Below are 13,889 nucleotides of genomic sequence, written 5' to 3' on the forward strand. Positions count from 1 at the left end.
GAGAGTGGTAGTGAGGGAATCCCTGGAGAAGGAGGTCATTGGGAGGCGCCCAAAAATGTTGTTGCACTGGGCGTCATAGCGCTAATGCCAGCTCTGAGCGAGTGAGTCAGTGATGTCTGTCACTGTGCTGTTTGAGAATTATATACAATGTTTAGTACTGTATGGATAGAGGAAAGGGGTTGTATTACAAATAAGTTGTGTTGAATAGTGTTTATGTAACCAAGTTACACTGGCCTGGCAATTTTACACTGACTGTTTGGAGACTCAAACGAATGTCATAATTTGTCCATGGTACTGCAGGCAGCTCAGCTGCAGTGGTCACAAGAGGAATAAAATCATGTAGGATGTGAGGAGGTTGTGCAACTTCTTAAAGTTTCTCGTTGCTCATATGGGCATAATTTCTGATTTTTATATATTTCTTGTGTCTTCATTGCTTGATTTTTGCTCGCGAGAAAGTGTCACTCATAGTTGTTGAATGTCACTCATAATTACACTGAAATCCTTAAAATGTCACACATAAGCAATCTGGAAGCTTGGACGCTATTAAGGACATCATTATTGGGTGGGTTAGAAACAGGTTTAAATGTCAGTTTTCTTTTACTTTGGGAACTGAAACTCAGAATGACCCGCCCCACTGAAAGCCCTGCATACAAGATATTTTAGCATTCAATGTGTTACAAATTTGTTCTTTTAAGTTTTAGCCAAATTCTATGTTTTCTTAATGTGCTCTTTTTACTGCCCCTTTCTGCTGCCGTCCTTTCACTCTGTATTCGTGGGACCCCCAGAGATTGATTTCAATTTCATCCACTAGCTTTCACGCCTTTGGCGTAGTGGCGTCATTTGAAGCGTGGCGTCTTACGCCATGTGCCCTCGTGCGGCGCCTCGGTGCGTATTTTACGTCGCGGTTCTTTGAGTACCTCATTGCTTCTTACGCTAAGTAGTTGCTGTGTTTTTATACCACGTGGCATAAATATTCGGTGAGGTGAACGGGCCTCTTTAATTGGGTAGGACGGGAGCCGCGCTGATATGCAGCCAGGCGTGGACGTGTTGTTCCAGCGAGTCCATTATCGCCATAACCCACAATGGTTACTGACCGGCCCGGCAGGAGGCTCGCTGTGCTTGGCATGTGTCACCGAAATGCTGGAAGAGCCGGAAGTGTCGGTGAGAAGCCATATGGGATTTGTGTCTCACTTGCAAACAGTCTTGTCAGATACGAAATAGTTGGACGGCCCTGGCCACTAAACTAACTGCAATTTATGGGGATTTAAGCGCTCACTAGGGGTGGGCGAGCAAACAAATTGTCAGGGAGAGTCAGTGCGAGACGTAGGGTGAACACTTGACAGTTTTTAGGTCGAGCCTAGACAGCGCTTGTTAGACGATCTTTTGGCTGTACTTTGTGGGGTCTGACTCCTACTACGCTTAGGATTGGCTTTTGTGTGAGGTCATTTAAAAACCGTAGCCTGAAAATGGATAATGGTGGGTGCATGTCCCACCTTTTCTGAGAACTTCCCTGTGTGCAGTCAGGTGCATTATTACTGCCAGCAGTTCCGATTTCTCTACACCGGTCAATTGCTGACATGATTTATTCATTCCTATATCGCCCTGAATCCTAGTTATAAGACCACATGTATTTTAATTCCGTTCTCAGCTCCTGATTCGCATCTCCAGATATTATTTCTCTCTCTGTTGGTCGTTTCCCAAAGGTTAATGTCTGTTTCCTTACAAGCATTGTTAATTTGAAAAAGTACTGCTAATGCGTTGCTGTGCGGCCGTTTCGAATCATTGACCTGTCTTGTAGCATATGTTTGGATGAAATAGCCTAATTGTGGGAGTAGTAAAATGTTCAGCTTGCTGCCTTTTGTACAGCTGGGCCTGATTTTGCTTGTCGCACTGTGCACTGCTGTACAAGGTCGTGAGTACACATTTTGTTGTGCTTCCATTTGTTTCAGGTCTGCATACACTGCGGGTAACATGGCGTGTATGAAAGGTTACTTCAAAAGTCTAGCCCGAAATGCAAAAAAGTGACACTGATCTCTTAGTGGAAAAAAAAATCATCTCAGAAGTTGCCATCCAAAGCAGTTTTTGATCCATGGATGAGGTGCAGTTTGACACAACCAAATCAATCAATTCTTTATTTGTATCAATTAATTGAAACCATACAAAGGAGATAAAAACTTTAAAAACCACAAGTTAACACGTCCCAATGTGTAGATTCAGTTTGTCCTGATGTGTGGTTTCCGCATTGAACCACTTTAACAAATAGGTTTACAGTTTAATTTGGAATTAATAAGCTGTGTGAATTATGATTGGCTCTCAAAACATAGTACCGACGGTGTAAAGTATAGTGCGAACTGTAATTGATGATTTCAGAAACCGTTTTTGAGTTTTTTGGTGGGGTAATATGTCTTTAAAAATAGTTTTAAGTGCATTAAAAGTAACAACATTTTTGAGATTTTAAAATTGACGATGGTTGCTATGCTTCATCCAGAGCACGGAGAAGGAATTAAATGCATGTCAGAGGATCTCCACTTAGATAATTACAGCGTGCTGGGCCCACGGCTCTTGTTTTTAATTCTCAGTGTTCTGATTGCTGCATGAGATGATTAAAAGAAGTTCTGCCAAAGCGAATTAACACAGTACTTTAATGATGGGAAACTGGTGAGAGAACCACACAGGAAGAACAGGACATAAAAACCTGCAACCAATAGAACAAGGAAAGGTAAAATAACAAGCACAAGGATCAATAAAAAGTGAAGATAAAATGTAAGCCCCTTTTGAGATATATTTAATACAATAGATTTCACAAGTTGAACACAAGTGCTGTGCAGGTGAAACCTAAAAAGTGAGTGTAGTCAACCATGAAAAGCACGCACTACCTAGTGCCCCCGGGGCCCAAGCAGCCATATACTGCCTCATCACCCTGTGTTGTCCGTAAGCAGCAGACGAGCAGTGCTTTCACTTTAAAACAAGCATTTACAATGCAATGGTTTCGCCTTTTGAAAAGTTTGAGCTATTGGCATTGTAAATGACAATATTTTTATTTATGTGTTGGTTTTGAAAATAAATAAATAAATGGCATTGTCATTTACAATGCCAATAGCTTAATCTGAACTTGAACTGAAAGGGTAAAAATAAACACAATTTTAAATAGTTACTTCAGAGACGAGCACTTACACACGTTGACCTTCCAGGCACCCGGATCTCATATTTTACCGCTGGCCACCACTGCGTACTTAATATATTTGATCCCATAGTTGGAAAAACATGTGGTTGTGATAACTTTTGCAGTAAAACCCCACTGAGCTACATTACCAACTTAGAGAGCTAGGAGGCAAAGTTCTACTTGAGAGGCTCCGAGGCTGCGTGAACTCTGCTTACACAACGACCCTTCCTATTAATTAAAGAAAAAGTTATCATTTGTGCAGCAGAACACTCTAATGATGGATTGTGAACGTTCTTCACTTAAGACACGTTTTGCTGCTAAAGGGATCTATTGGCTTTTAATGGGCAGTGGACACAGGCTTCTCAGCTAACCCAAGTTTTTGGAGAAACCCACAGAAAGACAATGCGCCTTTTACACACGTTACACCTCATGTCTCGCGTGGCCGTGGGGCCGCAGCCGTGTACATCACACGGTGATCATCGCTCTCACAATGTGGGCTTCTGAGAGCGCGGCTGAAAAGGCGCCGTGTGAAAAGAAGTGGAAAATTAAAGCTGAAGCAGCCGAAGAAAGGGATTAATTTACTGGCATGTACAGTATGCAAATGAGATTACTCTCAGCTTAACTGCATCATTTATGTCCATAATAACGGCATCATCATTACAGAGCTCAAATTAAATTACACCATAATTAGCATATCACAGTGATTGGTTAAAGTTTAAAACAAATACCCAATTTCGCTAATGAACAGCTGTAATTGGCGCGTACACTTCAGTGAAAAGTCCCTAAACAAATATATGTTCTAGAATACAGGGAGGCTTCCTGTGAAGATAGGTCTGTGGCGGGTGTATTATTTCTACAGAGAGTGACGTCAGACCCTCTGGTAATGGTGACCCGTGCTCGTAACTTATGGGTGATGAAATACCTCGTCTCCAGTAGTGGGACTTGAGCGACTGTTTTCACAGGTCACTGGCACTGTCTCTACAGGCTCCCACTTCCCGCCTAAACTTCTGACAGGATCAGTCATGTGACCTGCGTCCACATACGGAGGACATGTCCAATAACATGCGAGGGCAAACTGCTTGACCCCTTATACCGCCTCCATGGAGAGGGTCTCACATTAAATCAGAAGCCGTTTTCGGCTCTTCTTTCTTGAAAATAAAAGGTGAGCCGTTACTAGCGCCACACGACAGGACGGCAGCATCCTGCTCAACCTGTGACATGAAGAGGCATTAGGGGGGCTGCAATTCAATTTCCTCTAATCTAATCATATCAACACTGCTGTTCCAGAGGTAGCTCAAACACTTGTAGCTGCTGTGCTGCCATTCACAACAAATAAGAGGCCGCTGTGAGTCAGTGCCACTGTGACACAAAGTTAAAGTATAACGTTTGCCAGACTCAACCAGGCGCACACGTGGTGTCTGCAGGGTGCGCAGGGACCCTTCTCACAGCCACGTTGACCACCTAGTGCTGGTGGCGTAGCTCTCATCAGAATAGCAGGTGCATAGGTGCAGGAGCATAGGCTTTCAAATTAATTGGTCACACTGTAAAGAAGTAGGAGTTATCCAAGAAGGACGAATCACAAGTGTAGATTTATATCCAAATGGGTTTTATTCCAAGTTAGTAACAGCATCACACGGGAGCGCCACCAGTTCTCAGGCAATATAAAAGTTCAATCTAAACTACAACAACTGTATGTTCAAACAGTAAGAGCATCCTCGAGAGATGCACCTTCAAACATATACATGTTTGAAGGAACGCTCTCTCTCGAGGATGCAGGAAACAGAACGTGCGAGGCTAAGGACACATTACCTCACAAAAGCATAGAAGTGGAAGAAAGACAATACCTTACATCATCTCCTTTCTTATAATAAACAAAATGCAAATCAAACAAATGAACTAAGACATATAGAAATCCTTAAACCTTGTATGAATGGAATAATTACAGATTGGCCTAACAGGTTCATACATTTCACTTGTAGAGGAAGACATTTTAGAAAACATTAGTGAAGAATGCAAAAACATACCTGCTGACGAAGTGGAAGGTTAAACAGGAAAAGAAAAAAGAAATAAAGTTATGAGGATAATCACAGAGTAAACCTAAAGAAAGATGTGAACATACATCATAGGGAGAATCAGATTTATAACAAAGAATTCTTTTAGCAGAATTATTTTAGCTATAACCATGAAAATGCTTGAACCATGAACATTTTCACAAAAGCCCTTTTACACCCCCACCCCTTCTTTTCAATAAAAACCGGACATTTTGAAGTCTCAATAGACCTTCATAAAAATTTTGAACAGAAAAAGGAGAAATATCAAAATACTTCTTTTGCAAGTTTCTACAATAATACACTTTAAGCTTACCAAAGCCGAAGTAAACTCCATGCACACATTCCACTGATGCCAAGCGGAAAGAAAAAGGTGGTGTCCCTTTATCTCCATACAGCAAAATATTACTTAAAATGAAAAGTTCCTGCCAAACTTTGGCATAAATTTTGAGGACACCGAATAAGACAAAGTGTGTGCACCAACTAAAACCCTTAGGTTTCTCAAACGCCCCCCAACCAACTAATGTTTTTATAGTTGAACAATTCCTCCCTGCAGAGACTCATTTGGAACTGAAGGTAATTCTAAGGTGTTAATATTAACATGTTGCATATCAGATTCTAAGGGAACCACATCAAACCCTGAAAAACATCATGTTGATCATGTTGATCAGCATTCTCAAGTGTTGACACTGACTTAACGTGTACAGTAGGCCTAGCCCTGCACACATTATTAAAATGACCAAACTTCTGACAGTTTGTACACTTCTTCCCTAGAGCATTGCACATGGGACTGTTACTTAGATGTGTTCTTGATCCACACCTGAAACAAAATGTGTTATTACCTCTCTGCTGAGGTTTACTAATACTATTATTAAATGACACAGCATTAACAGAAACATCACTCTGCACAAGGTTAAAAGGGGAAACATTTTCAAGCATAATACTTTTTGAAGAAACAATGCTCCTTTCGATACTTTTAGCCATATCGACCACCTCAGCCAATGTTGGATCCCTGCAACTCAAGATTCGTTCTTGAATTTTTTTATGGCAACAACCATAAACAAATTGATCCCTGATGTAAATGTCTAGATCAGCCCCAAAGTTGCAATCAGCTGACATGTTCCTCAAAACTGAAATGAAGTCTTCTAAGCTTTCCTCCAGGTTTTGCTTTCTCTTTCTAAAATTAAAACGCTCCAGAATGACATTCGGAAGTTCTAAAAATTTCCTATTAAGTCTTTGAATTGCATCTCTATAAACATTCCAGCCCTCGCCTCTTCCTGAAGGTGGAATTGAAAGGGGTAAGTTATCGTAAACTTCTCTACCAGCTCTCCCCAAGTGACTATAAAGAATAGCAAGCTTCCTTTTAGGAGCATAATCCTCTGCATCAATTGCCACTAAATAATTCTCGAAGCTTCTAAACCAAGTTTTCCACGGTTCCACAGGTTTTCCATTAACAGGTAAAATTTTGTTCAGAATAATCACCTGTTGATTATTAGCCATTTTTAAAAATAAATAAATACATAAATAAACTACCTTGACAATAAGATAATTTGTAAATATGCTTAAATATACTATCCAGAAAATGTAAATAACTTTTGTACTCTTCCTTTTAGCTTTTAACTGCAGACTTGAAAATGTTAAATGTCTTTAAAATGCTGAATGTCTTTAAAATGCTGAATGTCTTTAAAATGCTGAATGTCTTTAAAATGCTGAATGTCTTTTAAAAGGCTAAATGTCTTTAAAATGCTGAATGTCTTTAAAATGTTAAACGTCTTTAAAATGCTGAATGCTTTTTAAAATGCCCAAGAAGATGTTTCCAATCTCCTTACCAGCAACGTACCAGTCTTTTAAATGTCAAGTGTCTTTAAAGTGCCAAAGGAGCTATTTAAAGCCTCCTTCCCATGAATGTATTTCACTTTTGAAATGTAAAATGAAGACTTAGTAAGCTCTTGCGTCTTGCACTCTTTCTGTTTCTTCAAATTCAACTAAAAGCAGACTTTTAGTTTTAAATGTATTTTATTGTTTTTTTCAACACAGGAAATAACAGACATTTTGGCATCTTGCAAAGACTGGCGGTATGTGATGCTAACGGGACAGACTAGCAAGTCTTCCCTAAGTGAGATATAAAGAGCGAAGCACATACGCCAACTATGGTAAACAGTATCATGAAGGCAGATATTATTCGATGTAAAAAGGCAGAGCAAGATAAGGAGCAGCCAACAACCCTTGAACATCCCGAACCCCCCCCCCTCCTCCCCAACCATCCCAACCAGTGTGCCATGCGTCAGAAAAGAGTCTGTACTTCGGCTTAGAGAGGTTAACTTCCATGTGCCAGGGATCACCCGGGATTAGGTGTGGGATCTGTGAGGCGCAGAACTCTGAGGTATTTAGGACATGTGATCTCATTAAATTCCTTGGACAACAGGCACAGCAGTGGCTTCCACGTTGTCTGAAAGGTGGCTGTGGAGTGTGTAAGTGTAGCATGCATGCGTTCCATCCCAAGAGTGAACCAAAGTTTATGTAACCACCCTGTGTGAGTGGGTGTAGTCGCCGAGCCCCATAGGGACAGGATATGTTGCGTGGCCGCCTGCATAGCAATTCCCATTTGACGGCCCCTTAATGATTTCAAGGGGAATGTGAGTGCATTGGGAAGCCCCAGGATGGTATAAGCTGGGAAACGCGGGACCTCGGTGTCAAAGGAGGAGTCAATGTCATCTAGTACCGCCTCCCAGTACCCGCGGACCTCTCGACATTCCCAAAGGAGATGAGTTAAGGTGCCACGTTCCCCACAGTGTCTCCAACATTGTTCGCTACGTGATGGGTTACCCACATGAAGTCGAACGGGGGTGAGGTGCCAATACATTGCTAACTTCACTGCGGACTCTCTCGCTGCCGTGTTGCGTGTGGTATGTGAGGCCCTGTAGTAGATATCCTGCCATTCCCTTGATGTGAGCGTCCTGCCTATCTCGGTCTCCCAACGTCTCTGGCTCGGGGTCTTATCCGGGCCGGGTGTCGGCGTCAGCAGTTTGTAAATGTCTGAAATGAGGTGTTTGTCAGATTCCTTGGTGAGTAGCCATTTCTCAAAGGGCGTCATTGGGCGACCCACCTTGTCAACAATAGCTGGGTCCGTGAGCCAATGCCTGAGTTGGAAGTATTGGAAAAGGTGGGGGTTCCTCAGATCATATCCCTGTGTAATGTCTGATAGAGAAAGAAAGCCTTGTGTATCAAAAAGATGGCCAGCCGAGCGGCACCCAGAAGAGCGCCATTGTGAAAACGCGTTTGGGTCATTGCCCGGAGGAAAGTCCGGGTTGTCCAAAATGGGAGTGAATGGAGAAGGGAATGTCGTCAAGCCCCTATGAAGAGCGACCTTGTCCCAGACTTGCAGGACAGTGCGAGTGATAGGTGATTTACGGAGATATGGCGTGCGGTGTTGCCTAGCAAGAAACGGGACTCTCCACAGTGGCGTCTGAGCCATTGCTCTGTCTTGGAAGAGCCATCTTTTTTCCGACTCTGGCCTGTGCCATTCTACCAGATAGCGAAGTTGAGCCGCTTGAAAGTATTGTGATAAATTAGGGACGCCCAGACCTCCGTCATCCATGCTCCTGTACGACAGTGATTTCCGGAGGCGTGCGCGTTTCCCGTTCCAGATAAATCGGTGGAGGATGTCCTGCAGCTCGTTCAAAGCTCCAGGTGGGGGCATGGCAGGAAGTGTTTGGAATAAATATAGAATGCGAGGTAATATAGACATTTTTACCGCCGCCACCCTCCCCAAAAGCGAGAGGGGTTGTTTGGACCAACGAGTGGTGTCTTTCCGGATTGCAGTGGTAAGGGATTCATAGTTGGTCTGAACCGTCAACGTAGTGGAGGAAGCGAGGGAGATGCCTAAGTAAGGGATTGAGGGGGCAATCTGGAGGCCGCTCTCCTGTGCCAAATTAGGAGTTTGCGGGTGCGCATTCTTGCCCAACGGCAACACCAGAGATTTGCCTTTGTTAATACGAAATCCCGACACCGCCCCGAAGGAGTCAAGCTCCTCCATGAAGGCGGGGATGGAGCGAGCCGTGCAATCAAGGGCCACTATGACATCGTCCGCATACAGACTAATTGTGTGGGGTTCGTGCCCAAAGGTGATACCCTTGATTGCAGGGTTATCTCGGACTTTCTGTGCTAGGGGTTCTATATATAAGGCGAACAGGAGGGGGGAGAGGGGACAACCCTGTCTCGTGCCGCGTTGAATTTCGAACGAGTCCGAGCGCAAGCTGCCCAATCGGACCCTGGCATGCGGACGGTGATAACAACAGGAGATCCACGTCAGGAAGCGGTCCCCCATTCCAAAGCGCCGCAGAACCCGTTGTAGGTAGGTCCAGTCGACGCGGTCAAACGCTTTCTCGGCGTCGATGGCCAACAGTGCGGAGTCAGAGTCCTGAAAGTGGGATTTGTCAATCAAGTGTAGTATCCGTTTGGTGTTGTCACTACATTGTCTGTTGGGCACAAAGCCCGATTGGTCGGGCTCCAATATCCCAGGAAGACAGGGGCCAAGACGTGCAGCCAAAATGCCCGTGAAGAGTTTGAGATCTAGGTTTAATAGGGAAATAGGGCGGAAAGCCGAGCAATGCGTGGGTTTCTTACCCGGTTTAGGGAGGACCACAACCTCGGCGGCCAGCATGTCTGGGGGGATGGCACCAGCACCCTCAAAGGAATTAAAGAGCCTAGTGAGTACCGGGGCCAGCAGATGGCTGAAGGTCTTATAGAATCCCGCCGAAAATCCGTCTGGCCCCGGGGATTTGAGCGGACGCAAACGGGTTATGGCGGCCAGCACCTCATCCAGGCGAATGGGGGCATCCAGAGCGTCCGCATTGGCTGTAGAGAGCGCGGTGACAGCCACGGAATCTAAATATGTGTCGATCATCTCAGGGGACGTAGCCTCTACTCCGTATAATGAGGCATAGTAAGACCTGAACGCCTCTGCCACTTGCGTGTCATCAGTGAGGACCGTTCCAGTGTCGTCAGTGAGGCCAGAGATCTTGGCGCGTTGTGTCTTAGCTCTAAGGGCGCTGGCCAATAAGCGGCCAGTCTTGTTGCCGCCGATGTAGTAAGTATGCCGAAGGCGGAGCGCCGCAAATTCGGCCCTGTCCACGTCCAGACTAGCGAGTTGGGCTCTAGCTGCTTTCAGTTGCCTCCAGATGCGTGGAGCGCAGGTGCGACTATGGGCTCTCTCTAATTCCGCCACCTTTGCCGTAAGGTCCTCACGTTTGGCCTTCCGGTCCTTGGCCTCCGCAGCCGCGATGGCTATCAGTTCGCCCCGGACGACAGATTTTAAGGCCCCCCAGAGAGCCGTCATAGAGATCTCTGGTGTATCATTAACGGTTAAGTAATCAGTGATGCACTTCTGAAGACGTGTGATGACCACTGGGCGCTGTAGTAGAGTCTCCCGCAGGCGCCAGGAACCCCGGGGGCGAGGAGGCGCGTGAAACAGGAGCGACACCTCCACCGCATCATGATCTGAGACAGCGGCAGGAGTTATGTCAACTCCCCGGAGGGACCCGAGCAGCTCCGCAGAGCCCAGGAAGTGATCGATCCTAGCGTACGTGTGGTGAACATGGGAGTAAAAGGTGAATCGTGACTCAGTTGGGTGTGAAGACCTCCATAGGTCTACAAGTCCCCTTTCCCGCAGCCATTCAAGTCCAGTTGCCGAAACTGCGCCTGCATCTCCATATCTGTGTCCCGACCTGTCGGCGTGTGTGTCCATAACAAGGTTGAAGTCCCCCCCCAGGAGTAGAAGGGAGTCAGAGGAACCTAGAGCATCGGACGTTGCGTTCTTCAGAAAAGTCTCCTGTCCAGTATTTGGGGCATAGAGCGTGCCAACCGTGAGGCGTGTGTTCCCTATGTGGAAAGTGTATGCCAACATCCGGCCCTTTATTTCCCCCACTTTGATCCCCACCCGCCCCCCGAACTGTTTAGAGAGGAGAATAGCCACCCCGGCGTGTTTCGTGGGTAGGGAGGAGAAAAATTGTTGTGGGAAAGCATGTGAGCGCATTCTATGCCAATCTTTCTGCAATAGGTGAGTTTCTTGTAGCAGGCAGATATCGGCCCCAGAGTTTTCAAAATAGGAAAGGATCGCCCTCCTCTTAATAGGATTATTCAGCCCCTTTACATTAAGTGTGATTACCTTCACCTTCGTGTCACACATGACTGGGAAACCTTGACAAATAGCGCGGAGACACTGTGGGTCGTCTATAACGTGTCATCGCAGTAACACCTGGATAGCGACCTCTAAGGGGACACCGTGGGGCCCCCCGCTCTCCATGAATCCAACCCCAAACATGAAGCCCAGGTGTATTGCTGAAAATTCGAGCAGTAGAACAGCAAGAACGCAATCGCGGCACACTGGTTCCCACCCTGGATCCCTCCCCCAGTCCCCCCCCAGCAACAACCCCATCAAACCGTGTATAACCGAGCAACATCCAATAGTCAAAGACAGAATAACAGTCCCTCCCCCCCTCCCCATCCCGTAACAACCCAAAAAAGAAGAGAAGGAAAAATAGTCCCAGTCCTGTGACTCCGCACAGGGCCGTGGTAACAGTTCTCATGTGGGTCATCTCCAGTGGCGGCTTCTCCGGCTCCCCGCCCGACCCCCCACCGCTGGTGCAAAGGGCTGTGCCATAGTTGATCTCCCCGGCCACGGGAGTGCCTAATCATCCGGGGGAGAGGTTTCTTTGGCTACCTCCGCCACTGCAGTGGCGCGTTCCTGCAGGATGGTCGATGCATCTGGCTTCAGCCGGCGCGACGGCGATCGTTTGTAGCTCACCGTGTGCCATTCACTCCTGGGTGACCGTTGGGAATTTCGGGGCGTCGGTGCTTCAGCATCTTGATCCAGTCCCAACAGCGAGCAGGTGTCTTTGAGCGACCTCATTTGGTGCAGCCGTCCGTTCCATTTGAATATGAGTCTAAACGGATGACCCCAGGAATAGGGAGTTTCGTGCTGCCGTAAGAAGTCCGTCGCTACCTTGAATTCCTTGCGTTTCTGCAGGGTGGTGGCGGAGAGGTCCTGATAGAGAGCTATGGGACGATCTTTATAGTGAAGGGGCTGAGCCCGACGGGCCTCCCGGAGGATCCGTTCCTTTAGCGGGAAATCGGGCAAAAAGGCCAGTATGTCCGGGGGAGGGGCTGAGTCTCGTCGCGGCAATCCAACTCTATGCGCCCTATCAATGCGAATGGGGAAATCCGTGGGCTCTCCCAAGATGGTTCTGAAGAGGGCTCTTAGATATTCAGCGACGTCAGACCCTTCGTCTTTCTGAGGAACACCCCGGACCCGTATGTTATTCCTGCGAGAGCGATTTTCAAGGTCCTCCGCATGGGCCTGTAGATCCAGCTGTTGGTCTGTAAGTCGCAGGATTTCTTGTTGGAGTTGCTCAATTTCAGTACTCTTAGTTTGGTCTGCCTCCTCCACTGCAGCCACTCGTTCCCCGAGGCCATCTACCTCGCGTCTGAGTTCCCGAACCTCACCCGCTACCTCTTGTTTCAGGGATTTGAAGTCATCACGTAGGGAGTTGAACAGCGTCTCCAAAAAGGATCTAGTGATGGGGGTTTGGTCTTCTGCAGGTGGCGGGGGCGATTTAGCGACTATCGGGGAGGGTGGGTCCTTGGCAGGTTTAGGCTGGGTTTTGGCCATTAGCTCCGGGAGCGTCTGGTCTCCTCTCTTGCCCTTCTGGCCCGCCATGTTGTGCAGGGACTTGAGAGTAAGCTGTAGGGGCCCACAATGAGGTCTATGGATGCAAAGGCGTCCGGGGTACAAAGGAAGGCCAGCGATGGGCGCCGCTGGGCAGTCCCGGTCAAGCACTCATGTCCAGCCTCAATTCGCGAGTATAGGCCGTTGCAATATTAGTGTCTCTGGGGGGCTCTACCCGGGTTCACCCCTCGAAGCCAGTTGTCGTCTCCCTCACTTTGGCGTGGCTTCGGGGACGATTGCAGATTCCCGCGGGGGCCGCCGCCTTCCAGTCTCGCTTCGCGCAGTGGCGGTGGGGCCTAGGTTCAAGGCAGTTGGCACCCCCCAAGGCCCAGATCCCAGTGCAGCGCGAGCCGGCGTATGGACCCAGGTCCAGAAGCTCCAACCTCGTGTCCGCCCGTGGGGAAAGTCTGTCAGGCCCCGGGAGCTCGAGGTCAACCCCGGATGCTGTCTCCCCTCCAGGGGCTATGGGGTCTAGAGGCAAAGGCGGCCGGTGCCCCCCAAGGCCCAGGTCGCGGTGCAATGAGGATCGGCGGTGTGCTCAAGACTGGGAGACCCAACCTCGTGTCCGCCGAGCGAGGGTCGGCTTGTTTATGGGGAAGAGTCTGTCAGGCCCAGGGAGCCTGAGATCGGTCCCCGCCGATGTCCCCCCTCCAGGAGCTCGATTGTGCCCCTCGAGCCTGCCGCAGCACCCAGCACCCGTCTCCTCACCTGAAGGCCGCCAGGCCAGGACAATCTTATGGCGGTGTTTCTTCTCACCGGGCTGCAGAGAGAGGGGGCCGGGGTCCGTGAGGCGGCGGTGGTCTCTCCTCCAGGTGTCCCACTCGCCCGTTCTGGAGTTCGCTAGATGAGGCCTCAGCAGGGGGCCCGCCGGGCAGGTCTGGTGCCACCTCCAGGCCCGCCGCCTTAGTGCTGCAGGAGGGCCGGTGCACAGGCCCGAAGCCGGGGCCTGGAT

The 13,889-nt window shown here is 47.7% G+C and overlaps 1 protein-coding gene across 2 annotated transcripts in view; it reads left to right on the top strand.

Annotated features, from left to right (window-relative positions):
* Nucleotides 1-982: 982 nt before the first annotated feature.
* MEI1 (meiotic double-stranded break formation protein 1) overlaps nucleotides 983-13,889 on the top strand; it is a 3,250,839-nt gene continuing 3,237,932 nt past the window's right edge. For both annotated transcript variants that reach the window (XM_078683295.1, XM_078683306.1), the window contains exon 1: nucleotides 983-1,161. In XM_078683295.1, coding sequence (XP_078539421.1) covers nucleotides 1,027-1,161 — 135 coding nt within the window. In that variant the 5' untranslated portion in view covers nucleotides 983-1,026. The remainder of the gene's footprint in view (nucleotides 1,162-13,889) is intronic.

The sequence above is a fragment of the Lissotriton helveticus genome, chromosome 1_1, assembly GCF_964261635.1.
Source record: "Lissotriton helveticus chromosome 1_1, aLisHel1.1, whole genome shotgun sequence".
Taxonomy (NCBI): Eukaryota; Metazoa; Chordata; class Amphibia; order Caudata; family Salamandridae; genus Lissotriton; species Lissotriton helveticus.